The sequence below is a fragment of the Apostichopus japonicus genome, chromosome 4 (genome assembly GCF_037975245.1).
Source record: "Apostichopus japonicus isolate 1M-3 chromosome 4, ASM3797524v1, whole genome shotgun sequence".
Classification (NCBI taxonomy): Eukaryota; Metazoa; Echinodermata; class Holothuroidea; order Aspidochirotida; family Stichopodidae; genus Apostichopus; species Apostichopus japonicus.
Genome location: NC_092564.1, coordinates 13859810 through 13887809, shown reverse-complemented (window position 1 = coordinate 13887809; position 28000 = coordinate 13859810). Strand labels below are relative to the sequence as shown.

The 28000-nt window shown below is 36.5% G+C and overlaps 2 protein-coding genes across 4 annotated transcripts in view; both read right to left on the bottom strand.

The window, feature by feature from the left end:
- Window positions 1–10093, bottom strand: part of LOC139966521 (uncharacterized) — a 31350-nt gene extending 21257 nt beyond the window's left edge. For all 3 annotated transcript variants that reach the window (XM_071969632.1, XM_071969634.1, XM_071969633.1), the window contains exon 1: window positions 89–10093. In XM_071969632.1, coding sequence (XP_071825733.1) covers window positions 89–9955 — 9867 coding nt within the window. In that variant the 5' untranslated portion in view covers window positions 9956–10093. The remainder of the gene's footprint in view (window positions 1–88) is intronic.
- On the bottom strand, window positions 9990–22541 carry LOC139967110 (exopolyphosphatase PRUNE1-like). The gene is made up of 7 exons (XM_071970830.1): window positions 22443–22541; window positions 19853–19957; window positions 18477–18876; window positions 14597–14752; window positions 13579–13673; window positions 10100–10519; window positions 9990–9995 (listed from the first exon to the last, which is right to left on the bottom strand). Exons 1-7 carry the CDS (start codon window positions 22539–22541, stop codon window positions 9990–9992), a joined length of 1281 nt encoding a protein of 426 aa, XP_071826931.1.
- Window positions 22542–28000: the final 5459 nt, after the last annotated feature.

The window sequence follows — 28000 nt, the reverse complement described above, 5'->3', positions numbered from 1 at the left end:
GTGATGGTTGGAAAAAAACTAGAATGGTGGATACAATGAGAATCTGCTTAAAAGTCAGAGAGAAAGTGTTAATTGCTCCCATATTCACCTGAGTGAGTAGAATGGCATCAAGCAAGGACTGGTTATCTGACCAGCCTCTGTTAACATTCCTGTTAAGCTCAGAGTCAACCGACAGAGCTCTTTTATAAGCTGGTTCATCAGTTTCCATCCCTCTCAGAGACTTGACATCTGACATACCAGGTGTTGGAGTATCATCCTCAAAGTCTGGCGATGCGAAGTATCCCTCATGGCTGTAACTTGAGAGAGAGTCTAGACTTGGGGACAGTATGGTAGGTGTGTCCATGTGGGCTAGAGCTACAGATGCCCCTTTGTTACTGTTAATAGACAGGTCAGAGAGACTCAAAGAACTTGGTCTGACTTTAGGACTGGAAGACTGATGATTGGGAGACATATCTACTCCCGACTCTGAGAGATCTGAGAGAACAGGAGATGTCACCTCCTCATCAACGATGCTCCCGGGTGGTTTGAGAGAGAGTTCAAATTGTTTGGCTTCTAAATCACTGAAGTTGGATGATATTTGTACAGGCTTTTTATAACTAAGTGATACATCATCTTGTTTCATGCCAGATGGACAACTTTCAGGGTTCATCTCCTCAACTTTCCTTGTGATTTCTTCCTGTGGATACTTATTATGAGTAGATGTAATCGCATTCTCTTGTTCCTCTTCAGCTTCCCTTTTAAATAATGCATTCTCAGTTGTTCTTTCTCTAGTTACCAAGTCATTCTCCATTTTGTCACCAACAATCTGAGAAATAATACCATCAATTATTTCACTGATAATACAATAATCTTCTGTTTTTATTGACATTTTGTTGACTTCATCTTCATACTCTGTTGTTCTTCCTCCAGTAGATACTTTGAAATCGCCATCATCTAGTTTGATAACTCCATGTTCCCCACCAGCATCGACCTCTTTGCTCTCCTCCATGGTATCCATTACTCTTTCATCACTAGCTACACTATCTTCTACAAAGACAGCAACTTCATCAAGTTGACTCTCCTTATGTTCAACAGTTAGCAGATTCAAGTCATCTGTGAGTTTGAGTACATCCCTTTCTTCATCATTTACAACAAACTGGTATTCATGCTTGAAATCCATCTCATTGTGATCTACTTCTCTGGGATTCTCTTCTTCCTCTATTGAACCCTCTTCATCTCCATCAATTTCAAAAGATTCTTGCTCCTGGTGGTTTTCCACATCCTTTGATAAATCTGCAGTGGGATGAACTTCCAAAGGTTCAACTGTTTGTTTCTTGATCACTTCTTCCTCATGCTCATCTTCCTTTTCTATTTGATGACCTGTTATTTCCTGGTCTTCTTTTTTGGAAGTTACAGATAGTTCTAATAAAGCATAATTACCATCATCATTTATGGTAAACTGAGATGAGTAAGCATAATCCATCTCATTGTGATCTACCTCTCTTGGATTCTCTTCCTCTGGCTTTGAAGAAACCTCTTCATCCCTGTTATTTTCATTTAATTCTTGCTCCTCATGATTATTCATATCCATAGAAGGATCAAGAGTCAGTTGAACATTCAAAGATTCCTTTTCTACTTTATGTTCTGATATTTCTTGGTCCTCTTTCTTGGACGTTACAGACAGTTCTAATAAAGCATCATTACCATCATTTATGGTTAACTGAGATGAATCATTAAAACCCATATCATTGTAATCTACTTCTCTTGGCTTCTCTTCTTCCTCTTCTGAATCCTCTTCAGATCTGTCCATTTCTTGAGATTCTTGATCCGTATGGTATTCCAAATCCTTTGAAGAATGCACAGTGGGATGAGCTTCAAAAGGATCAACTGCTTCTTCCTTGACAACATCTTCATTACCGTCATCTTCCATTTCGTGATGTCCTGCCAATTCCTGTTCCTCTTTCTTGGAGGTTACAGATAATTTTAATAAAGCTTCATTACCATCATTTATGGTAAACTGAGATGAATCATTAAATTCCATATCATTGTAATTTACTTCTCTTGGCTTCTTTTCTTCTTCATCTTCAGACCTGTCCATTTCATGAGATACTTGATCCTTATAGTATTCCAGATCCTTTGAAGAATGCACAATGGGATGAGCTTCCAATAGTTCAACTGCTTCTTCCTTGACAACATTTTCATCACCCTCATCTTCCATTTCTTGATATTCTGAAGTTTCTTGGTCCTCTTTCTTGGACTTTACAGATAGTTCTAATAAAGCATCATTACCATCATCATTTATGGTAAACTGTGATGAATCGTTAAATTCCATATCATTGTAATCTACTTCTCTTGGCTTCTCTTCTTCTTCATCTTCAGAACTGTCCATTTGCTGAGATTCTTCATCCTTATAGTATTCCAAATCCTTTGAAGAATGCACAGTGGGATGAGCTTCCAAAAGATCAACTGCTTCTTCCTTGACAACATCTTCATCACCCTCATCTTCCATTTCTTGATATTCTGAAGTTTCTTGGTCCTCTTTCTTGGAAGTTACAGATAGTTCTAATAAAGCATCATTACCATCATCATTTATGGTAAACTGAGATGAATCATTAAATTCCATATCATTGTAATCTACTTCTCTTGGCTTCTCTTCTTCTTCATCTTCAGACCTGTCCATTTGCTGAGATACTTCATCCTTATGGTATTCCAGATCCTTTGAAGAATGTACAGTGAGATGCGCTTCCAAAGATTTAACTGCTTCCTCCTTGATAACATCTTCTTCATCCTCATTTTCCATTTCTTGATGTCCAGTCATTTCCTGGTCCTCTTTCTTGGAAGTTAAAGATAGTTCTAAGAAAGCATCATTACCATTGTTTACGGTAAACTGAGATGAATCAATAAAACCCATATCATTGTAATCTACTTCTCTTGGCTTCTCTTCTTCCTCTGCTGAAACCTCGTCAGACCTGTCCATTTCATGAGATACTTGATCCTTACGGTATTCCAAATCCTTTGAAGAAAGTACAGTGAGATGAGCTTCCAAAGATTCAACTGCTTGTTCCTTCACAACATCTTCTATATCCTCTTGTTCCATTTCTACTTGATGTTCTGCCATGCCCTGGGCCTCTTTCATGGACGTTACAGATAGTACTAATAAAGCATCATGACCATCATTTATGGTAAACTGAGATGAATCATTAAAACCCATATCATTATAATCTACTTCTCTTGGCTTCTCTTCTTCTTCTTCTTCAGACCTGTCCATTTCATGAGATACTTGATCCTTATGGTATTCCAAATCCTTTGAAGAATGTACAGTGGGATGAGCTTCCAAAGGTTCCACTACTTCTTCCTTGCCAACATCTTCATCACCGTCATCTTCCATTTCTTTATGTTCTGCCAATTCCTGTTCCTCTTTCTTGGAAGTTACAGAAAGTTCTGATAAAGCATCATTACCATCATTTATGGTTAACTGAAATGAATCATTAAAACCCATATCATTGTAATCTACTTCTCTTGGCTCCTCGTCTTCCTCTGCTGAATCCTCTTCAGATCTGTCCATTTCTTGAGATTCTTGATCCTTATGGTTTCCCACCTTCTTTGGAGAATGTACAGTGAGATGAGCTTCCAAAAGATCAACTGCTTGCTCCTTGACAACAACTTCATCCTCATCTTCCATTTCTTGATGTTCTGACATTTCTTGGTCCTCTTTCTTGGACGTTACAGATAGTTCTAATAAAGCATCATTACCATTATTTATGGTAAACTGAGATGAATCATTAAAATCCATATCATTGTAATCTACTTCTCTTGGCTTCTCTTCTTCTTCATCTTCAGACCTGTCCATTTCATGAGATACTTGATCCTTATGGTATTCCAAATCCTTTGAAGAATGTACAGTGGGATGAGCTTCCAAAGGTTCAACTACTTCTTCCTTGACAACATCTTCATCACCCTCATCTTCCATTTCTTGATGTCCTGACAATTCCTGTTCCTCTTTCTTGGAAGTTACAGATAGTTCTGATAAAGCATCATTACCATCATTTATGGTTAACTGACATGAATCATTAAAACCCATATCATTATAATCTACTTCTCTTGGCTTCTCTTCTTCTTCTTCTTCTTCAGACCTGTCCATTTCATGAGATACTTGATCCTTATGGTATTCCAAATCCTTTGAAGAATGTACAGTGGGATGAGCTTCCAAAGGTTCCACTACTTCTTCCTTGCCAACATCTTCATCACCGTCATCTTCCATTTCTTTATGTTCTGCCAATTCCTGTTCCTCTTTCTTGGAAGTTACAGATAGTTCTGATAAAGCATCATTACCATCATTTATGGTTAACTGAAATGAATCATTAAAACCCATATCATTGTAATCTACTTCTCTTGGCTCCTCGTCTTCCTCTGCTGAATCCTCTTCAGATCTGTCCATTTCTTGAGATTCTTGATCCTTATGGTTTCCCACCTTCTTTGGAGAATGTACAGTGAGATGAGCTTCCAAAAGATCAACTGCTTGCTCCTTGACAACAACTTCATCCTCATCTTCCATTTCTTGATGTTCTGACATTTCTTGGTCCTCTTTCTTGGACGTTACAGATAGTTCTAATAAAGCATCATTACCATTATTTATGGTAAACTGAGATGAATCATTAAAATCCATATCATTGTAATCTACTTCTCTTGGCTTCTCTTCTTCTTCATCTTCAGACCTGTCCATTTCATGAGATACTTGATCCTTATGGTATTCCAAATCCTTTGAAGAATGTACAGTGGGATGAGCTTCCAAAGGTTCAACTACTTCTTCCTTGACAACATCTTCATCACCCTCATCTTCCATTTCTTGATGTCCTGCCAATTCCTGTTCCTCTTTCTTGGAAGTTACAGATAGTTCTGATAAAGCATCATTACCATCATTTATGGTTAACTGAAATGAATCATTAAAACCCATATCATTGTAATCTACTTCTCTTGGCTCCTCTTCTTCCTCTGCTGAATCCGCTTCAGATCTGTCCATTTCTTGAGATTCTTGATCCTTATGGTTTCCCACCTTCTTTGGAGAATGTACAGTGAGATGAGCTTCCAAAAGATCAACTGCTTGCTCCTTGACAACAACTTCATCCTCATCTTCCATTTCTTGATGTTCTGACATTTCTTGGTCCTCTTTCTTGGACGTTACAGATAGTTCTAATAAAGCTTCCTTATCATCCTTTATGGTAAACTGAGATGAATCATTAAAATCCATATCATTGTAATCTACTTCTCTTGGCTTCTCTTCTTCTTCATCTTCAGACCTGTCCATTTCCTGAGATTCTTCATCCTTATGGTTTCCCACATCCTTTGGAGAAAGTACAGTGGGATGAACTTCCAAAGGTTCAACTGCTTCTTCCTTGACAACATCTTCATCAACCTCATTTTCCATTTCTTGATATCCTGTCATTTCCTGGTCTTCTTTCTTGGAAGTTACAGATAGTTCTAATAAAGCTTCCTTATCATCCTTTATGGTAAACTGAGATGAATCTTTAAAACCCAAATCATTGGAATCTACTTCTCTTGGCTTCTCTTCTTCTTCATCTTCAGACCTGTCCATTTCCTGAGATTCTTGATCCTTATGGATTTCCAAATCCTTTGAAGAATGCACAGTGGGACGAACTTGCAAAGATTCAACTGCTTGTTCCTTGATAACATCTTCATCCTCTTGTTCCATTTCTTGATGTCCTGCCAATTCCTGTTCCTCTTTCTTGGAGGCTACAGATAATTCTAATAAAGCTTCATTACCATCACTTATGGTAAACTGAGATGAATCATTAAAACCCATATCATTGTAACCTACTTCTCTTGGCTTCTCTTCTTCCTCAACTGAATCCTCTTCAAATCTGTCCATTTCTTGAGATTCTTGATCCTTATGGTTTCCCACATCCTTTAGAGAATATACAGTGGGATGAACTTCCAAAGATTCAACTGTTAGTTCCTTGACAACATCTTCATCACCCTTATCTTCCATTTCTACTTGATGTTCTGCCATTTCCTTGTCCACTTTCTTGGAAGTTACAGATAGTTCTAATAAAGCATCATTACCATCATAATCCATGTCATCTTGATCTATTTCTTTTTGGCTCTCTCCTTCTTGTCTTGTGGAGCAAACTGAATTCTCATTTTCTTCTACAATATGTTGGTCTTCAATGACAGTGTCGTCCACAGACTTTGAAGGTAAAACGTCTACATCAGGTAAGAAGTCAAATGTCTTGTCTGCATTTGAATCCCTTTCTGATGAAGGTACTTCAGTTGTCAAACCCTCTTCAGACACTGTTATACTTCCTCTGTTCTTTTCTTCTTCTGAGTCTGGCTTGTGTTCCTGTGTTTTATCCATGTCATCAGACCCAAACTGATTCTCTGTTTCCTCTACAGCCATGATATCAATCAGGCCCTTCTCTTCCACCTGCTGATTTGACATATCAAACACAAAGGGTGTGTTAGGGTTACCATTCAGTACCAATTCTCCAGTTTCCATGGTTTCAGGAGAAACTTCAGTATCATCTTCATCATCTTTGTCATAACCTACCATTTCTAAAGATTCTTTTTCCTTGGTTGTATCAACAAAGTCAGCACCTTCTTCCTCGGATGAATAACCAGTCTCAAATACTTCAATACTTACTGTTTTGCTCATTTCCCCATCAAGTTGGTTTCCATCAGAAGGTACTGGTGGCTTCCAGTCAGGTGACTTTTCATGATTAGTTATTTCCTTTGAGGCAACTAATTCATCTGCACCAATTTCAATTCCATTTGTATTTTCATCCGCTTTAGAAGAAGGGTCGTAAAATAAACCACTCCCACTTGTAAAAGGGTTGGACTCCAGATTCCCTTCATACAGAGCTGTAATCTGTTCCTCTTCGGTATGGCTGTGATCACCAGTATCATCTTCTTGTGAATAACTTACAAATGACGAGCCTCCTATACCTTGCATCACAGATTTTTCAGGATCCCAGATACCTTGGTCACTATTGGATATCAGTTTTTCATCAAATAAGCCTCCCATTTCAACATCAAAAGGATTGGTCTGCCTATGTTGGTCTGCTGGACCTTCTATAAACTTTTCCTGATCCTGGTGTTCATCTCCCTTGATGAGAAGTAAAGAAGGACTTGCAAAAGACGAAGTATCCACAGAGCTCTCAACCATAGCATAATCGTCACTCGTTTGCATCATTTGACAGGAGAGGTCTTGATCAGATATATCTTCTTTATCTGTTTCCATGAAGGGATTTCTATCAGAATGAATTTTCATCTCCCCTACAAAAGGATTCGTTTGAGGGTTCCCCATTGATTGACTCTCATAATTTGTTTCATGAACTTTCAGCTTGTGTTGTAATACAGGTATGACATCAGAAGTACCTCCTGTAGAAATATCAATTATTTCATCTCCAAGAATATCTTTGTCTTCAGCTCTAAAAGATCGCTTCCCATTGGACAGTTCTCCAACACCAAATGGATTGGTTTGAAGGCTACTCTCCAATTGAACCTGGCTTCCTCTTTCATACATGTTTTTGTGGGTGTCTTGTTTGGGTTCTTCAAAAACAGTTATCTCAGAGGTACTTTCTACTGAAATATCAAACTTCTGATCATTTGTAGTACCAGTGATCATTTCACTGCTCAATTCATGTTCAAAAGGGACTACTTGTGTACCATCTTGTTCTGTTGTTAAGTTTTCATTAACATTGAAGAGTTCATCAACCTCATTTGCAAAAGGATTTGTTTGTATGTTTTCTTTTGTCTGACCTCTACTTTCATTTTCATCAAAGTTTTGAGTGTCAACTTCAAGCAAAGAACTTTTAAAAGAAGTATCTCCAAAGATACTACTTATCTCATTATCATCATGTTCATTACTCATCATACTTGAAAAGTCACCAATGTTGTCCTGTTCACCTCTGGATGATACATCACTGCCAGAGGTTAAACCAACTTCAATTATTGATGGATTGCTTAGAGCATTCCCTACTAAACCACCATCAATACCTTCTTCATCAACCTGCTCTTGAGAGCTTCTTTCATCATCTTCTGTATCATCTGGTGCAAACTTGTTCATAGATTCATCCTCAATGATATAGTTTTCAGTGTGATCTTCAGAACCTCTGAGATTTTGATTGTCATAAGAAAGCTCATCACTCTCAGGAGTAAAAAAGTGGTCAACCACTTTCTCAGTTTGACCAAATTGCATCTTCTCAGCAATATGATGTTGATACTCACTGTGTAATTCTTGCAAGCTATTGACCTGCAAATCCACCGAAATTGTCATTGAATCATCTTCATTTGTTTCATCATCTATCTTCTTTTCATCCATCATGTCCATTTCATTCTGGTCACTGCTTAAGGATTTGTCATCATTTATGGTTCCACCACAATCACTGGCCCCACTACCATTGTCGGACTCTTGCACATCAAATTTTTCACTGGTTCCTACTTTTGATGTAAACATTGCAAAAGATGAATTTTGTTGAGAAGTTTCATCAAATGAACCCTGTCTTGTGTCCTTATCGCCTTCAGACGGACAGTGATCAGATGAATCAGCATTATCTGATGAATATTTCAGGTCAGAGTCACTCTTTCCTGCCTCTATTTCTATTCCAATCTCACTTTGGGTCGGACGTTCATGAACTATTATATGTTCTGCACTTTCCCTGTCATTGGACAGAGCTCCTTCACTCAGCAAAGGAGCATCTGAGGATTGTCCACTGACATCATCATCTTCATTTTCCTCTGTATGTGCTCCATCCTCCTCTACCGTACCCCATGTAAGACCTTCATCACCCACATCGTTTCCCTTATCATCACTTTGACTATTATCATCTCCATGAATGTGTTCTTCTCCGTTTAAAACTCCAAGAAAAGATTTCAACTCTGAAATAGTGGTCTGCTCTCCTGCATCCTCTCCCTGTACTTCATTACCTGATGCTCCTAATGTAGCAATCATCTCCAAATTCTTGATGGTAATTTTATCTCCTTCATTTTGAGATTCATTTGTAATTAAACTTTCACTCCTGGATCGATGTAGTTCTTCCACTTTTTCGGATAATTCATCATCATCTAGTTGTGGTGTACTGGTCCTTGCATACTCATCTAAATCCCCAAATGAGTTGTTTGGTGCGATAGTTGATGAAAACTTGCCCCTTTTCTCTTCAGCTAATTCTCCATTCAATTCTAGTTCATCCAACGTTCCTGCTTCCCTTTCGCTATCCGCCTTTTCAACGAAAAAGGCAATATCCTCCTCTGAACCTTTGCTCAACAAATCTGAACTGTCTTTTTCAGAGACTAATATTTCCAGGGTTTCAGGCATTTCTATCTTGTCCTCCTCATCTCTCTGTATACCACTTATTTCTTCAACTGTTTTGTCCTCTTTCTCATCTTGAAAATCATCTTTCTTTAAGTCAGCCAGACTGCTCCCATCAGAATCTGTCACATTAAAGGATTCCTGTCTGTGATCATCCTTGTTACCATGTATGCTGGGGTCTAATCTCTTGATTAATTGATCCCCAATCTCAGTTGGCTCTAGTAAGAAAGAATCAAACCCTTCCCTTGTCTCTGATAATCTAACATTCCCATCTGTGCTACCTGATTCAATTTCAAACCCAGTCTGACCTTGACTACTTAAGACCGAGAATACATCTTCAGTCTCAGTACTTTGGCTGATTGGGTCTTCTGATGCACCAAAGTCCACTAACAGCAGAGAATCACTAATAGCATCGGACTGATCCATCGGAGATGAGACACTTCCTTCTGATTGAAATACCTCTTTCTGCTCTTCACCTTGTAAGTCAGTATTTAAGCTTGAAAAAGGATCAAAACCAAGCAAATCGTTCAAACTAGAACTTGTTTGCGAGATTGGCTGCTGGTCTGAGGTTGTTGGTGACATAGGATCTAAATCCAACAGGTTATATACATGTTGCATATTTTGAGCAGTGGTTATATTATGAATGTGCATATCATGCTGCGGTGTTATTGAGCTAGCATCGCCGTTAAAACTATTAGAATTGTTAGTATTACCATGCAATATAGGTGCAACCCCAGAATAATTAGTTTGAGAACTGGGCTCAAAACTGCCTAAAAGATCGGCAGTGTCTACTACCTTCATCTCTGACCCTCCATCCTCGGTTTCAACAGAACTCTCTCCATCTGCTCTTCTGTCCTCTGGTTTCTGTTTGTCCCCTGTGGTACTTTGGTTGGTTACTCCCACTTCTTCCAAAAACTGCTGGACAAGAGGAAGGACAACTTTCCTGGAAGCTCCAACATTACCATGGTGAAAGGAGGACAAATCTTTACAATCCACACTCTGTTCCTCCAACTGCAGACCAGCTGCATCAGAGGTCAAGTGAGATGTTAACTTTGCCCTCATTTCATCCTCCTGAGAAAGAGAGAACACCCCAAGTTCTCTCTTCAAATTGCCATCTTCTCCTTGGAAGGCTGCCATTAGTAGAAGAACTGAAAGACGCTGGGACTCACAAAATTCTTGAAGAACTTGATTCCCTTCAGACTTGTCGAGAAGGACCTACGACAAAAACAAGGTACGATGTGAGAGTTTGTTGTAGTGACATTTGCTACAGGTCTTGTCCAAAGAGGGGAAACTAGGACTGGAAATTACCCTTACCAGGTAATGACACCAACATTTTCCCTACTCATGTGTGTAAAGTAGGCAGTATCTACACAGTAAATCTGCAATGAAGGTGTTGTAGGCCAATGGTAAGTCTCATCATTCAATCTTTAACAGAACAAGACTTTCTCAACTTTACCATCTGTTGTCACACTACATACGACACAATAACATTGTTATCTATGCTATGCTATGCTTGTGTCTTTGTACTGTAGTAAGCCATACAGTACCAGCACGTGTAGAGCTCTGCTCTTAAGAAAACTGAGAATGATGCAAACAAGTCTGAGATGGAAATGAAGCTCTTCTTATAACAATCTGTTAAACCTCGGCTAGAAGCAAACCATTAATAATCAACCAGCTTTGGCCTCTTCCTGCAGCAACAGATGCTTAAAGTGGTGATCAAATTTGATTCAAGTGTTAAAGCAAACTTCCACAGTAAGATTCATAGATGTCTGCTTAAGGTACATATGTATGTATTTTTCCTTTGGAGAATCTAAGAATTGTAGAGTTTGATATTCATTCAATCTTCAATTAATTGTGGCTTTGTTTGTGGTTTTGTTTTCATGTTACTAGTGTTGCTTGTCTATTGATATGCATAGAGGTTGCCAAATCTCCTATAATTTACTTACTGATATTAAATTGTAATTTCTATTCTAGTATCATTGTCCAGTTTCAAGCCTAGGTTCTACATCTGTGATGCAGGGGCACAAAAATAACAGCAACACCACTGGATTTGAAAGCTAAATCAAGCAGTGTGACATTATTACACACATAGCCTGCTCTCCTACATAAGGCAATTCCTCAACATGTACTGCAAGTTTAATTGTGCATTGAACAGAGAAAAGACTGTGACCTGCCATGAACATTGTCTATTTTAAGTACCAATGGTAATAAAATCCAACCTTTACAATTCCACCATCTATAGCTACGGAGACTGGGCGGTTCAACAACTTTAATAAACAAATGCAAATGACTTAAGGTAGGGTTTTAGTCTCATTTCTAAGATGTTGACAATGGGTGCACATTGGATGTGTACAACAGAAATCAATCCTAGACTGTTGACTCGTATGAGTGACTATTAAAGGTGTTGTAATGATGTAATTGGGCTGTGAACTTTTTCATTCTGAAATTTACAGGAATCAAAACTCAGCAAGAAAGGTTAAATGGTGGAAGCAAAAGGCAGGTTCCTTTTGGTGTCATTCACTTATATTTGCATATGTATGTGTGGCCGTGTCGGTATATATATATGTATTTGTATGTGTATGCATGTACTTCATTTTGTATTGCCTTTACATTCATGTTGCAAACTATTCAATATTAAAATATTCAATGCCCTTCAAACCGATCACTGTTGATAGAAGCTAATTGCATCTTATTAAACCCTACTGAGCAACGCAGGATATTTCTGATTGCCTTACATCCTTTCTGGGTCACCTTTCAGAGGAGATAAGAGGGTAAGATCATAAAAAGAGATTGGTTTTCCTCTATTTACAGTTGATATACAGTATCTCCATAGACCACTCCTCATGGCAAGAAGAATAAACAAGAACTAAAGATCAAAAGTCAAATGCAAACTGCCTTTAAAAGCCAGAATTGCTTAATTTATATATTACCTAAGTATCTTTATACCTACACTTTTTATAAAATATTTTTAAATTTAGATGGTGTTTAAGAGCTATAACTACTAGAAGATGTATGAGAAGAGCAGTAAAACTTGTCAATTTTAGGAGTGGCTTCAATTTTTTTTTGGTCTAAGTTTAAAGCATAACAAAAAAGTTAAAGTTTTACCTTCTCGCTCACAATTTAGGGGTCTGGTCAAAATGTGAGAGGTGCTTACACCTGCACTATTCCCCAACCATTGGTACACAATTGTGTTTAGTTAAAGCAATCCTGTACCTTTCATGCACATTTATCTACACCACCTTTACAGTTTTTGGAACTGACATATTTTTTACTACCTTCATTGTTTTCTCCTGTGCTACAATATATTGTGTACTGTTGCATTGAATTTATACATTGCTAAAGGTTGCCACAGACTGCAGGACTTTCACATAGTCTCTGCAGCTTCAAAAGTTCAGCATTTACAATAACTGAAGAGTTTTGCTTCTTCGTTCCAACAGGAGTTTGTTAATTTTGCAATTGGCAGACTCCCATTCCAACCTTTGTGTGCTAAACAAGTTGCTTGTAATGAGTTGCATGAACAATTTATGGTATGTAATTATGAAATTCCAAGGTCCACCTTTCAGTATCTCCTACCTTCCATCTTTCCCACCCCCCCACCACATACCTCCCACCCCCTCCCACTCTCTTTCTATGTAAAGCAGCAATGCTGAAAGAAGTCTCACAAAAGTAATTCACCATTATATAAAAAAAAATTCTAGTTGACAGCTATATTTCAGGGTAAAAATATGAAGCGATGTTTTTACAGGACTGCTTAATTCTTTTAGATATTGTATTGCAATCTCAGAACAAAAAACAGCCAAACTAATCAATATTGATCACCAAATCCCCACAGTGATATCCCCAAGCTAAAACAAGAATGCCAAACATGTTATAATTAGCTGAAAAACAGCTCTCACCTATTTTCCTAATCAAGACCAACTTGATAACGGCAAGTCATAAGATAAAATTTAAGACAGAGTTACGATGGACCAAACATCTCAGAAATTTTTGCACAAGTTTCTGCACCACTGGCAAGAATTTCCACCCATCAAAAGGGTCAGCACTCCACGATAGGTAGTATTCCATTAATAACACAACCATAACTCGTGGGGGCTACAGAATTTTAGCTTGGTAAATGGCAACAAACTGACTACTAACATGTGAATCAGTAATAAAATTTGTGAAGTAGAAAATTTGTCATATTGCATGATTTGGCACCAATGAAGTAAGAAATCTTACATGGCATAAATGTTAACACTAGAATCCACTAGTTATGTTTATCATTAAAACTTTACCTCTACAGAGCAAGGAATGGAGCTAAGACCGATGGTAGTATCCTGATCAGAAACGGACTTAAAATCTTTTCTGAGAACATCCATCGCTGAAAGACCTAAAAGAAATACAGTAGGAACATGTAAGTCGACATCTTGAAATAATTGCAAATTCTTGCATTTAAGATTTCCAAACTGAACAGTATAGTAACCAAAACAATAATTCAACATAAATTGTTTACTTGAGAACAGTTACTTTTTACACTGTACAAATTACAATTTATATGCAACGAACAGATGGATCTCTTAGGATGGATCTTAATTAGGATGGATCTCTTAATCGGACATCATCAAAGTGTCCACTTATACATTTCTTACTGTCCCTTTCCACTCCTTCCATCAGGGGACTAAAGAGTAAACATTCAAATTCCTAGACTAAGAGCTGCACAACAACCACCTCTAATCCCTCCCATTGCCGACGTATGAAAATCCTGAAACTGGTGTTCCTTTTTCACTTGAACCTGAAACTGTTCCATGTCTTATCTGTAACTATCGCTGCTACATTGAATATTCCCAACATTGAAGAACAGACGATCTGTACTAAACAATGCTAAAGTTACAACACAAGGTTGGCCTCAAAACATATCAAAGCACTTGCCTAGCAATTTCTGCTATGCCAAATTTATTCTCAAAATGTAACACAAATGAAATAAAACTTAAACATCACCAGACAGTTGAAACAATTGCCGATGCTAATACCACTCTATACTGTACTTTACTATCATGCTTCAAAGCACTCATTCTGACAGTACAAAGTTCCTTAATCTTTCTCTGATAGAAACCTAAACTGCTCGTACTCTCAGTACCAGTGTTCAAAGACAGGACATGAAAGTATGGTATAGGAAACTTGTCCCAACTGGGTGACATCACAGTGTAGTATACTATTGTGATGGTGGCTGTGATATGCATGCTTAAGATCTGTTCATGAATGACAATTATTTCACTAAAACAAATGGTTAGTTAGAGTAGTTTCTTTTCTTACCTGTGACATCAAATTTGGACTTTTGTAAAGCATCAAAGACTTCTTGGTGTAGTAGATTTGGGCAATGTCTACTCAGAGTATACACCACCCTTGTATCCTTGTCTGTGGTTCTTCCTGCTGTAGTAGACAGATTAACTGTGTCAAGAAGAATAGTACCTGAAGAAAAAGATAAAAGGAACATTTCTGAAGACAAAATATAAATAAATAATCACAAATCATGGAAACTTTCTGGAAAAGTACAAATAACTATACGTCTCTGTGGATTCAATGAATACAACTAAAAATTCAGGGTGGCAAGTGAGAGCTATTAAATGTAGGCATTGTTTTTTCATTATTTGTAAGGCATAATGGTACTTCCTCAACAATTTCATTAACAACAGAATTATCTTAAAGAAAGAAGTTACAATATAACTGTGGTCCAGATTGACTGGAAGCAGTAGCCAAAGCAATGAGTGTCAATTTATGCAAATAAAAAAACTTGAAGTGTCTGTCTTGTAAGAAAATGAAACACGACCAAGAAAACTAGTCACTTTCCAAACGAACAAAGTCCTAGTAAACTTTACAATTTGCATCTCTTAACTCTGCAGAGGCTTCCTTGACATTTTTGTTCACAATTTCAACAATGATACTTGAATATCCACAGTTAGATAATAACTACCTTCCATTCATTTATACAGTATGTTGTTCCAATTGTAGAGTTATACATAACAGGAATGCAATTTGTTAGGTGTCACAGCTTTACAAGTATTGTTTTCATAAAGTCAAGCACCTGATAAATAGCAATCATGCCCCATAGAGCTTTAATTTCTTGCTGGTAGATAAAGCTCCAGTGTATTAAACACACTGCACAGTTTTTCTTCAGTTCATCTCCATTACAGCGTGTAGTTGTACTATTGTGACGCATTACTTCCCACACACACACACACAGTGTTCAGTGTTATGTAGTGTAGGTAAAAGCTACCACTACAATAAATATACAGTATACGTAAGCAAATTTCTTACTACCTCATCTATTAAAGTGCATGAATGAATTTTATGCAAGATTTAAATAAGTTGCTTAGAATAGGTTTAACTGGAAATTTGAAATCTGAAAGACCATGAATACAGATTCAGCAGTAGCATTAACATTCTATATTGTAGTTACTAGTTAGTACCAATCCAATTTTAAGTACTTCAAAACTATGTACAGCAGAGACTTGTTTCCCCATAACCAAACATTTATACTGTACACACCATATGTTATTGGTACAATCCATAGACAAAGTGACTGAAATACAATAAGCAATGGTTGACAGTACTTTTCTGTACTATTTACAGATTTGTATTAGACTGTCCTATATATACAGTAGTATCCATTGCATGGACACACATTACCCAAAGGAATAAAGTAATAATGTAAACTCATGTGGGTCACACAGGCAATTTTCTACATTATCAAGATGTTTGAAAGAAAGTCAACTCTTATCTCAGAGAGCAACTGTTAAAAAGAAGCTTAGAATCTCCACAAGTTCTCTTTGAATGTAAACAAGTGATCCAGATAATAACAAGCAGAAGCCATCGAGTGGAAAGTTCTACAAATAAGTTATAGAGAACATAAGAGCAGCTAGGACATTCAACCAAAATCTCACAATCTGTTGCCCAATTGAGACTGCATGCCTGCTTTACAATGGACTGTTTACTTCTGTTTGAACTAAAGAGATATGGAGATTCTTGTCAACAATTGAGCCTACAGTAATCCCCCAATGGACAGAACATGTTTGTCACTAACAAAGACAGGAGAGGGAGTAACCTACAGTACTAGACCTGTTAGCTGTCTAGTATTAAAAACAATTCTAATGCTAAAATTGTTGACAGTTGCTGTTATCTTCGAGAAGGGAATAATTGTGAAAGTCTGAAAGAGGACTTAAATTTTAAGACATGTTTGGTCACCAAATTAAAGGCCCATATTTGAAGAAAAATTAATGCCTAGCAAAACTTTTTCTTTAAACATGGATTAAAATTCCCATTTTGCCAAAATAAGGGTTTTCCTAAAATGAATATAACTTAAAACAGCATCTTGCATTGACCTTGGTAAAAAAAAATCTGGATGCAAATTGTACAAACTGAATTCATGTTTACTGTACAAAATAGTTCATCACCTTCACTGGGTCAAGTGTGAGACCACATTAAGTTAACAAAAGTGGCAAAAAATGTTTAAAATTTCTGAAAAATACTTTTTAGTGACTGATACTAATATGGTAAAGTTTATGAGAGATAATATTTTTTTAATCTCATATGTTAATTATGCACTAATTACAAACTAATCTACAAGGCTATAGATCTGAGCTTGACCAGTTACAATCCTTTTTTGAGAAACATTTAATAATGTACGTTTCATAAAATTGAGAAAACTTGGTGACCAAGCAAATCTATACAATCATACTGAGGAGTTCTGACTAAACATTTCAACAAACAATTTGTTTGCCCATGGAGCAAATTGATAGCTCACAGTCATGTTTTGAAAAGTAATGCTTATATGCTAACAAAGGCTCAGACAATTTGAGTAATTTCCCACATACAAGCTGTTTAGTTGGCAAGTTTACTTACTGGATGTCACGCCATCACAGAAACATTGTTAACATAGATGCATTCCTTTTACCCATTCCCTTTGCAATGTTGCTTTATATTCTTTCCATGTAAACATGGTTTATCAAATAAAATATAGCCAATATCCAATCAGAAAATGTCTCAAAATGTTTATCATAAACTTCAAATAAAGAGATCACAGAAATTATATACACTGCACTAAGTATCACCAGCTAATTCATCACATGGAAACCCATTGATGTGAAATCAACTAGAAGTATCCATGAGACTTAATATCTTTTCATTTTCCCTGTTAGTACTTTCAATGCAACCCAAACACACCCCTCACTATTCTTTCAATCAAGTGAGAACTTGTTTACTTTAACAGGCCATCGTTCAATAGATTGACTGGGCGGATTCAACAATTTCAGTGACCTTCAAAGCATGTTTTTCTCATCGTATATATATTTGTTTCAAAATTGACAGAAAATTAAAGTACCTATTGAAATTGTGGCAATTATAAATAATCATTCTCAATTCTGAAAACTCTGTTCTGGAAATAGAAAAAAATGAGGAAAAAATATGGAGGCTTTCTGCAACAACTTCCTGTCATATCCACTGCAGACATAGTAGTCATTACTAATATCAGCCACTGTGATATGAGACACTTTGAAATGGTGACATCTCTCAATCAGGACAACATCCAATACAAACCTGACGTCACCTTTTAGCTATAGTAAGTTAGTAGTGTACACTCTACAGAATGGATTAAATATTCACATATATGCAAATTCTTGCTCTGCTGTGGGGACAATATCTACTTTCTGCTTTTCCAAAGCTGTAGAATAATTATCCAAATAACAAACTTAAATTTAGGTTTGAATAGTCAAGTGTCTCACTATTGACTTTATCAAAAGAAAGAGGACGGAAGACTTTTGCTTCTGTCTATTAGTGAAATCTTAATGTAGACACTGGTTTATAGTGCAAAGGATGTTTAATCCATCTTTAAAATCACTTCATGCATCTATTCTTAAGAACAATTACTGTGACAACTGTATTTGTGCCAAAGGATAGATTTAAGATTTTTTCAAACATGTTCTCATTCACACTCTTTTCTGGAGACTCTCAGCTGTGACTTTCAACTTGACTGCTTGTTACTTTCTGTTGGTTTATTAAAATAGTGAGAGATATACCCACCCCTTACCCCAACAACCACCCCCCTCAATATTAAAAAAAAAAACAGTTACAACACTACCACTGTTTCCTTCTTTGTGTAATATTCAAGATGATTTAATTTTCAAACATAAGTACAAACCTATCGCAAGTGACGCTATCCTCTCGTCTAACAGTTCTTCCGATTTTTTAAGAATGTCCGCCAAGACAAGGGTGGTACATGACCCTACTGGTTCCAGCTGAATATCTATCTCTCTGCCCTCTTCCTCCACCCTTCCATTGTCATGGTGATCTATAATCTGCACGATACATGGGTCCAGCTGGTCCGCATCCTCTCGGGATAAGACGTTATGATCGACCAGAGTTAATTTCAGTCTGCTGCCAGCAGCTAGAGTGCTGAGGTCAATATCATCCCTGAATATTAACAATGTTTCATCGAGATCTTGAGATGAGAGAAAAGAAACAACCTCTGTCCTGAGGAGAAAATCCTCCTTGGGGATATTCAAAACAGGGATTATTGTTCTGAATTCCTCATTAGATATCTATGTGACAGAGATGGAAAAAAAGAAAAAAGTGTTAAATGCAACACATGAAATGTTATCCGTAATGCAGGAAAGAGAAAATATTAATTGTGGCATTTTAATCAACCACCTATGTAAAACATGCTCAGACAGTGCTATCATAGGAGGCCTGACTGAAGCGAAGTATCACTTTCGAGGACACTTTGACAACAGATCAATAATACATGAACTTCCAGCATGGGAGAGGTTACAGCTGTAATTATAACAACACTTCAAGGGCTCCCACAAAATGAGACAGAAATATTATTTCATACAAACAAGAAGAGAAAACCAGGACTAGCAGTTATAAGTAGAAATAATAGTAGTCTTTCCATAATAGAAGTAGAAGGAAAGGAACCAGAGTAATAGTTTTGTAATTCTTGAAGATAGAAGAGTACGAAAATTAGTTTTTGGGAGGGGGGGGGGGTTAAGACAATTGTGGTTGATACTTTGATCAGTGAACAAAAGTTACCACTAGAAATGTTTGCAAAGAGCTTTGTGCATGGATAATGCAAGTTCTCCCATTTAAAGATTTCCTATTCAAGTTCATTTCTAGTACAATGAAATAAAAATACGGTTCCAATTTTTCACATTGGACTTTCGATTTATTAATTACCAATGGCATGGCAGTTATTCTGCATGATTTGTAGCAAATATGCTTTGAGTTTCAGTTTGTTTCGAAACTGTCTTTGTGAGTAAAAATCAGGAAATAAACCCGTGCTGTGTACTTTCGGTGGGGGTAAACGAAAACGATTCATTTTTGTCCCATACTGTACCGTTATGTCTGGCCTGAACTTACTTTCATCTTTCTCTTATTTGTAATATTTCTGTCATTTCAATACAAATTTTGTTTTACTAAGTACTGAACAGTGCATACTGTTATTAGTGTGTATATGAACTTCTTTGCATGATTTCAAATACATGTCTAGTACATATTAAATCAGGACAAATAACTCACCTTTGACAAGTAGCATGAATAAATTAAAGATGAAACTACAGAGTCCAAGTCACAAGCAGGGTTGCCTAGTACAACATGAACTTCTTTAAATGCATCCAAGTATGTCTGCAAAAGAAGAAAATAAAAAAAGACCACAATTAGAGGCGATGATTTTTACCAATGTGTGTTTGTATAGACATGGCAGATGAGAAAAGTGGGTTGGCAGTATGGAGACAGGTGAGAGAGGAGTGTTGTAATGTTATGTGATTCATGACAATGGTTATTGTACAAATGAATGCAGGCCCAGCAATAAGTCTACTGTAACTTAACATTATGTTATAGGCTTGCTTAAACTGGGTATCTCATGTTAAGACGTAAGGTAACTGGTTGCAGTTTGTTACTTAAATTATATAACCTGAGTTTACACACTTCAATAAGATTCCACCTTCTTATGCAATCATCTGGCAACAACATAGTTTCATACCAAGGCCTTGAAGTATATTTGTAATGATGTAACAGGGAACGATTTATCCAGGATTGCATCGCAAAATGCTCATGTATACAGTAGCTGCAAATTGATACAAATGTGAACATGTATAACACAGTTACAGTATGTACACAGGAATCATATACGTAGTACTTTACAAGAGGCAAAACTCAGAGACTACAAAACTACATACATAAAATTTGAACACTAAGTTATTCCTCATAATAAAAATAATACTAACTTGACCACAGTTCTCTAGGTATTTGAAATACAACCATATAAGTGGCTTGTGCTAATAAGACTTCATTGCCATGGATGCAAGTATCGATACAATATCAAACAAGGCCAGAAGAAATCGTCTTAAGTCTGTTTACAAATATTCTACCACTTTCCAATTATTGTGAACAATTAAAAACAAAAGAGGAGAAATTAAAACTGTCTGTTATGGAAAGAGACGAAACTTAGAATCAAGTACTGGAGGGTTTTATTGATTTCTCAGGGATTATATCCAATCTTAACGACATTGTGGTAACGAGAGAATGCTTCTCTTGGAATCTCTGGTTTTTCATGCACAGGATTTATGGTTGATTTTCTACTAACCCTAAAGAACATAAGTGTATGGGCTTTGTCTGAATGAACGAAGGAAGTACTTGTAAAAGCACTTACTGCAATACATCGATGAAACAAAAGTTTGAGTAAGGGAAAATACCACTTCCTTTACATTAGGCACTGACCGTAGGAATTACTGTACAGTACAGTACAATACGGATACTAGTGTGGTCTTTACAAGGATATAGATAATTTGTGGTGTAATTGGTCAGGTCTATAGAAAGGTCACTGCTCTTCAATAAATCAACTATTTTATCATCAAAGCAGAGTGTAACTATTAATAAGATTGAGACTGATCAAACCTAAAGACACGTTCTGAAACCTTCAACAAAATTAATATTTAATAAGCATTAATGGTAAATTATTGAACACTAATTAATGTTAAATTAATTAATGTTAAATATTTTACATTAATAAGTTAACATTAATGAATATTAACTTTATCAATGTTTAACATTAATTAATGTTAAATTAATGTTAAAATTAATGTTGATTTGATTATCAATACTTTGTTGACCAACTTCCCACATCAGGGGCAGATACAGGATTATAAAATGGAGGGGTTGTGGCCACTGGGTTGGTGAGGCCAACTCCCATCTAGCAGGATCTTGGGGTCCAGACCCACAAACAAATTGAAATCTTAGATGTGAAATGGTGCTTGAAAAATATTTAGGGTCCTATAAATTAGGTCTACACACAAGTTTGCACTAATAACTGCTGGTTATCTTTTGTGTGGGTTTGAATAAGGGGAGGAATTATCTCCCCCCCCCCCCCCCCATCACCTGGATCCATGTCTACATGTGCAAAATGCACAGCAGAAAAGTTTTTAACTTGACTTGGTCTCATTCTTTGAAATGAAAGTGGACTAATCAAGCTTGATTTACATTGAGGCTTAAGAAGGTACTTTAATCCTCACAATGTCAAACCTTTTGTACCAGATTGATACCAATACATTAATACAATTAACCACTTAAAAACCTCAAGAGCTTGTATATACTTGATACTGGTAGCTAATAGCCTAATACTGTGTCTATATGACAGACAACAGTTGTATGCAACTTTCATTGTGTAACCATGGAGGTAAAATGGTGTAACAAGACAGTGGGGCATTCCTCAGGTGCTGTATTGCTGTAGTATTGCTGTAGTATTGCTGTCTACAGTAGGTTGTCCCAACTATAAAGTTGGTAACAAATGTCATTTGTCATACTTAACAGTCAGACAGCAGCTATTCCATTAGGTGTGGGTGCATTAACATTCACACTACATTAACACTACACAGTAGATGGCACACCAACCTTTAAGCTGATCACGATGTGTAGTATATATCTGTTCCAATTCAAAGGGACTTGTGATGTTGTAATCATATGGCTACAATCTCAATTTTAGTGGAACTCAGGTTGATTGTGAACCAAATGTTTGGTGTTAATGCCTCTAGAGGCTATATCTTGGATGACATGTCTTTTCACAAGTATTTTATGGTGGTCAAAGGTATTATTCTAAAATGAGTTTAGTTACAGTCAGTGTTGTAGCCAGGAGAAAGTGAGTGCTGGCTAATTTGAAGAGAGTGGCGGCTAATTTGTCTGACGATGGCGAGCGAAGCCAGCCCGCGAGCATGGCGAGCCCTCCTCTGCGTGAGGTCCAGGGGCCCTTGGTGGGGTTCGAGGGGCGAAGCCCCCGAAGCTACAGGGTTTTAGTTGATTTCAATGGCTTTAGGCGGCTCTATTCTACCCCTATTTTTTCACCTGACAGTCTTTGTGAATAGCTAAAATTAGGTATGTTATTCAATACACCCTACGCCCCACCGACATCACTGAACGTAACACCCTACGCCCACCGGCATCACTGAACGAAAAAAAAACCACGCCTAGTAAAGCCCTCACAAGTCACAATTACATATTAATTATCATTGTAATTTGTATTGTACGAGGAAAGGCTTAATAAATATGATTTTGCATTTCACAAATTCTGAATGTTTGTATACCGTTTTGTATGATTCAGTGCTGGATTGTATCGCTTGATCCACAACACCTGTGTAGGTGTTTGCAATAAAAAAAATCTTGTTCTTGGCAACTTACTTTTTGAGTAATTTTCAGTGTATTTTGATTTCATTTAATACAAGATTCACTGATTTTTGTGACGGTCGGTAGGAAGCTTGAGTGGCGGTCGGTAGGATGCTGATTTACTCTGAGTGCCGATCGGCAAGCACTAGTGGCGGTTACGCCCGACCGGCGCCGACCGGCGTGGCTACAACACTGGTTACAGTACAACCACAACCACCAACATATTCCTGCCATAACGCACATAAACCCTGTTATAAGCATGATATAAAACTGATGACACCTTAGTTACAACTCAGTCACCATACAACAATTTCAACCTTACTAGAATCTGAACTACTGTTACAGCTGGCAACTTCTGTTTAGTTTGTTAAACAATTCTTTGAGAAAATCAACCCAAACAAAACATTAAAGGGAAACTGAAGGCATTAGTACTTTCAGAGAATGGTTTTCAACCTTTGGAAGCACATTCTGAAATTTAAAACCTGATGTTTTCATCCTGTCAAACCCATTCCAAACATTTACATAAACCATTCATCCAACATACATCAGCTATCAGGTATGCCAGTTTTGGAGTGGACATGTTCTCAACTTAAATAACATCACACTTTACATAATGCTAACCATATTTTATTTTTGTGTTTGAACAGTTTGATCTAATACTATTTTCTTGCACTGCAATAGGATATGTTCCACTACGTGGCACTTCCATGCATTGCTTTTCACATACTGCCTTGACCAACTTACATGACCAGTCTACGTAATTAAGCTTCTCCAAAGAATGTTTGCCCAAAACTAAAATGTTACTTCTCTGTAGAACTTGTAGATAGCAATGTGCAGTAAAAGAAAATATATATATGAGAGGAATGCATAACTTATTCTAAGGCAAATCAAATCTTAGACTTTCCTACATCTATTACATTACAAATGGGATCGTAATCGAATTTTCAAGGATGAAATCCTCTGTCCAAGACTACAAAGTATACCATATATGGATATATATACATATTAATATATGTTTCATGAACTGACCAGTGCCCTACACTACTTTATATCTAAATATATTATAAAACATCACAATGGTTCTTCACAGTGGCTGATTAATGACAAGCAATGCAAACACATTTCAGTCTGGATCTGTTTTGATAATTTCCTGAGGTATAATATCTGTTACAGTTTGATAAGTTGTACAATATGCTGTTGGCTCAGGGGTGAGGTATAATTAATGTTAAAATGTATAGGTCCTGCCACTTTCCAAAGGAAGTAAAATATTAAATAACAGACAAATTTGTAAACATCTGAGAGCAATATCAAATCATGTGCAGCGCTTAAGTATTGCAGTAATCTACATACACAAGTTACTGTAGCTTTATAGCAAACAATGTCTGTCCCTTTAATAACCTACGTACTACAATAGAGTCTGTCTATAAATACTGTCTTGCTTTAATACAGCTAGGATAATGCAGACTAGCCCACACAATGCAAACAAAGCCAAGCCCACGGTGACAGTTACAGCTCTGTTCAACTAGGCATTTAACGTCACTAAATATTCTGTTACAATCCAACCTGAGCGCCATTCAGTCGGGGTTAGATACTGTTATTATACAACGTACAGTAGTTAATCATACACAGAAAATTCAATGAATTAGCAAATTTTACAAAAAGAACTGCCAAATTTTCAAGGGCATAACCGTGTATCTTTCTGTCTGTGTATTATGTTGCAATCATACAGTTGACTAGATTTGAAAATCTTTGATACAAAGTTTGAACAATCGAAATGCCCTTCTTCAAAATAAATCTACTATCATAATTGACAATTTCACCAATTCTTTTTCTTCTTTGAAAAGACAAAAATCAAATCAGCTTTAAATATACATGCTCAGCAATCAACAAATGAGTATGACTCATTGTTATTGTTAACTTGATTACCACATTTAATTTTTCACACTTTAATCTCTACAGTATATCCTCAAACACTATACAGTATCTATATCATCCATAAAGCTCACAAACTCATACAAATGGTCATGAAGTAGACTACTCAGGTTAGACTTAATTAACTCAAGTAAACAAAGGGACATTACAAATAATCTATATATTACAATCAATGATTATACCATTAAGGGTGTGGAATGAATCAGTCAGTAATATATGATGATTCATATACCAGTAGCACAGTTATTATTTATCATGTGATCTAGTCGTTAGCTTTGAAAACCAATGTATGATATATGTGACATAAGACAGTAAGTTGATGTTGTTTTCAATGCCAAAGTCTGGCTGCTTACTGTATTATGTACTCTAGTAGTCTAGTATATAATTTTTTACTTTAACATGTTTATTATCAAGGTGACTTATCGCTATGTATACAAATACTGTAAATACTGTAAGATGCAAATCAGTGATCAAATCAGTGATCAGTGATCAAAAGCTAAACTTAACAGAAGTATATACTATATAAAAAGTCCTTATCCTCAATCATGATAAATTTGTTGTTAACATTACCTGCATAGGAAGAAAGACTTTATATATATACTTAAGTTGTAAAGTAATAACCAAGAAACGACCGGTAGCTTTAAAAACGATGACATTTAACAAAGGTTTAGATTTCGATGTCATTCAAGGAAGAGAGACAAGGGATCCTTTCTCAGGTCAGCAATTGTGGGAGCAATAACCTTATCATATATATACAGCTATTTATATCTAGAGATTAAATGATCAGCTGTACGATACAGTGTGATAGTCACTCAGTGTTGAAAGAAGGATTTTGAAAAATCTACCACAAACTTAAAACTTCCTGTGATGTTTTTCACTTCTAATTCATATTGCATTCGTATATCATACATACACACATACATACACGCACCCACACAAACATGCACATACACACATACAGTATGTAGTATCTTCAAAAGCACTATGGGAGTTGGCTGTCCTTCAACAGGGTGACCCTGAGTATCTAGTACTGTATCAGTCAGGATAAATTCATTCAAGTTTTAGATCAACAGAGAAGTCAAAAATGAAACAAGGCGGTTACCTGGAATAACCAATTGTTAGAAATTAATGGTTAAAGCATACACCACTTAACTGATGAATAGACTAATCAAATTATTACTAACTCTTATTTAAACCCTGAATACTTTGGTTCAATAATTTCAAAGTCAACCATTTTAAGGCGATACAGTCTACATACGGAGATTGTAATAATAAAAGCAGAGCTTTAAAATCTATTGTCCTTGTGCTATGTCATGTTCTATTGTTCTCTTTTGGGATAGTCTGATAAGGAATGTTGAGGCCAAATGAAAGTAATACAGTATTGTCAGTTACTATTTACTGTATCTATGTTGTATGCTAATAGCTATACGGAATATATCACACTATTTGGGTGAACTACTGACGTGTGTTTGCAATCTGTAGTCCATTGTAAGAAACACATGATCTGGCCACAATGTATCAGTTTGGGAAATACGTTTTAATACAGTGCCGATTTATATCTTGGGTGACTTTTCCTTTAGCATTTAGTCAAATGTTGCTAACATTTTCATTAACACAAAACATCAGCAGAAGTAAAAAATATTGATACATCTGAAATTTGTAATTTTATTGTGCACATATATGTATTATACTGTACATCACACATGTGTTCTTATGTTGATGAGAATACTGATTGAAATAAAAAGTTGGACATGATGTGTTTTGCTATCTGTAATCCATTGTAAGAAACACATGTATGATCACTTGGCCACAGTGTATCACAGTTTTGTGAAATAAAGTTTGACTTGTACAGGATCCATCTTGGGTGCCTTTCCTTTAGCTTTTACTCATTATAAAGATCCCCCTCGCCACCCATCTCAATTCCCTCAACAATATCTAGGCTTTCATTTAACTGAAATATATTGAACATTGATATTTTTCTAGTACTCTTTCTTGATTGAGTGCCCAAGTCTATGGATCATGAGTGAATCATACTTGTCTTCATGTTTAATAATTAAACACTTGGATGAAGCAGTCACACAAATAAATTAATTACACATTGAAGAGTAGGCCTACATTGGAAATTTAGCAAACAATTAACTTAAAAAGTAACCCCAAAGTAAACACTACACTCAATACGATGATGCCTGAATAGGATACACATACTGTAGCAAAGTGGCTGATTGACAGACTATTCTTGAACAGATTAAAAAGCAGACTAGGCCAGTGAATAATTTACTGGGTACATTTTGCACAGCACAAGTTCATAATATCATAAATCATGACAGTAATGAAATGACATCCTATGTAGGTGTGATCAACAGAAATATGTAAATATGGTTTCTGGAAACATTTTTTAACGGTGCTTTGCCAAACAAATAACAAAATTCTTCCCTGTAGGTTAGACTAAAAAGGGTGACACATTTGGCAACAATTTATGTCACAGGGCACAGGCACAGGAAACTTCAGGGGCCATAATGATAAACTTGAAAACCTAAAAAGCAATTCACCGCTTTGTAATCTTTTATTTCAAGACTGACCTTAGGATTTTGAGATCAAATTCAGGTTCTGGCAAATCACACAAAGGTGACATACCTTGTATGCACCCCTCACCCACCCCCTCCCCACCCCATACAATAACACAGTGAGCACAAAGTAATTGATATAACTATCTGTTTCATAGTTTTTTGCACTAAGGTTGTCCACTTTAAAAACCTCTAAGTCTAATTTTGTTAAAGGAAAAAATTTAAGTCATTATTAACGGGAATAAATTAGGCCTATATACAATAATTTTTTCTGTGAAATTTATGATTTGTTCAAACTAAGGATTTTACATTTTTTATGAAGGGCCAGAAAGAAACATTATATACTTGGTGCAAAGGGCCATGGGAACCAAATCTCACCATATCTAGAGCAAACAATGAGCTGGTTAGGGCCAGTAGTACAGTGCCCAAGCCTACATGGCAATTTGTTGGTTAGTACCAGCAGTACTGTGCCTAGATGACAATGTGCTGGTGAGGGCCAGTGGGACTGTGCCTAAGC

Coding starts and splice junctions, on each gene's coding strand:
- LOC139967110 (XM_071970830.1), bottom strand. CDS start 22,541: ATGCTCGCGGGCTGGCTTCGCTCGCCATCGTCAGACAAATTAGCCGCC. Junction 19,958..22,442: donor TCCTGGCTACAACACTGACT/GTAACTAAACTC, acceptor CTTCTTTTGCAG/ACATACTTGGATGCATTTAA. Junction 13,674..14,596: donor GTCCAAATTTGATGTCACAG/GTAAGAAAAGAA, acceptor TATTTCTTTTAG/GTCTTTCAGCGATGGATGTT.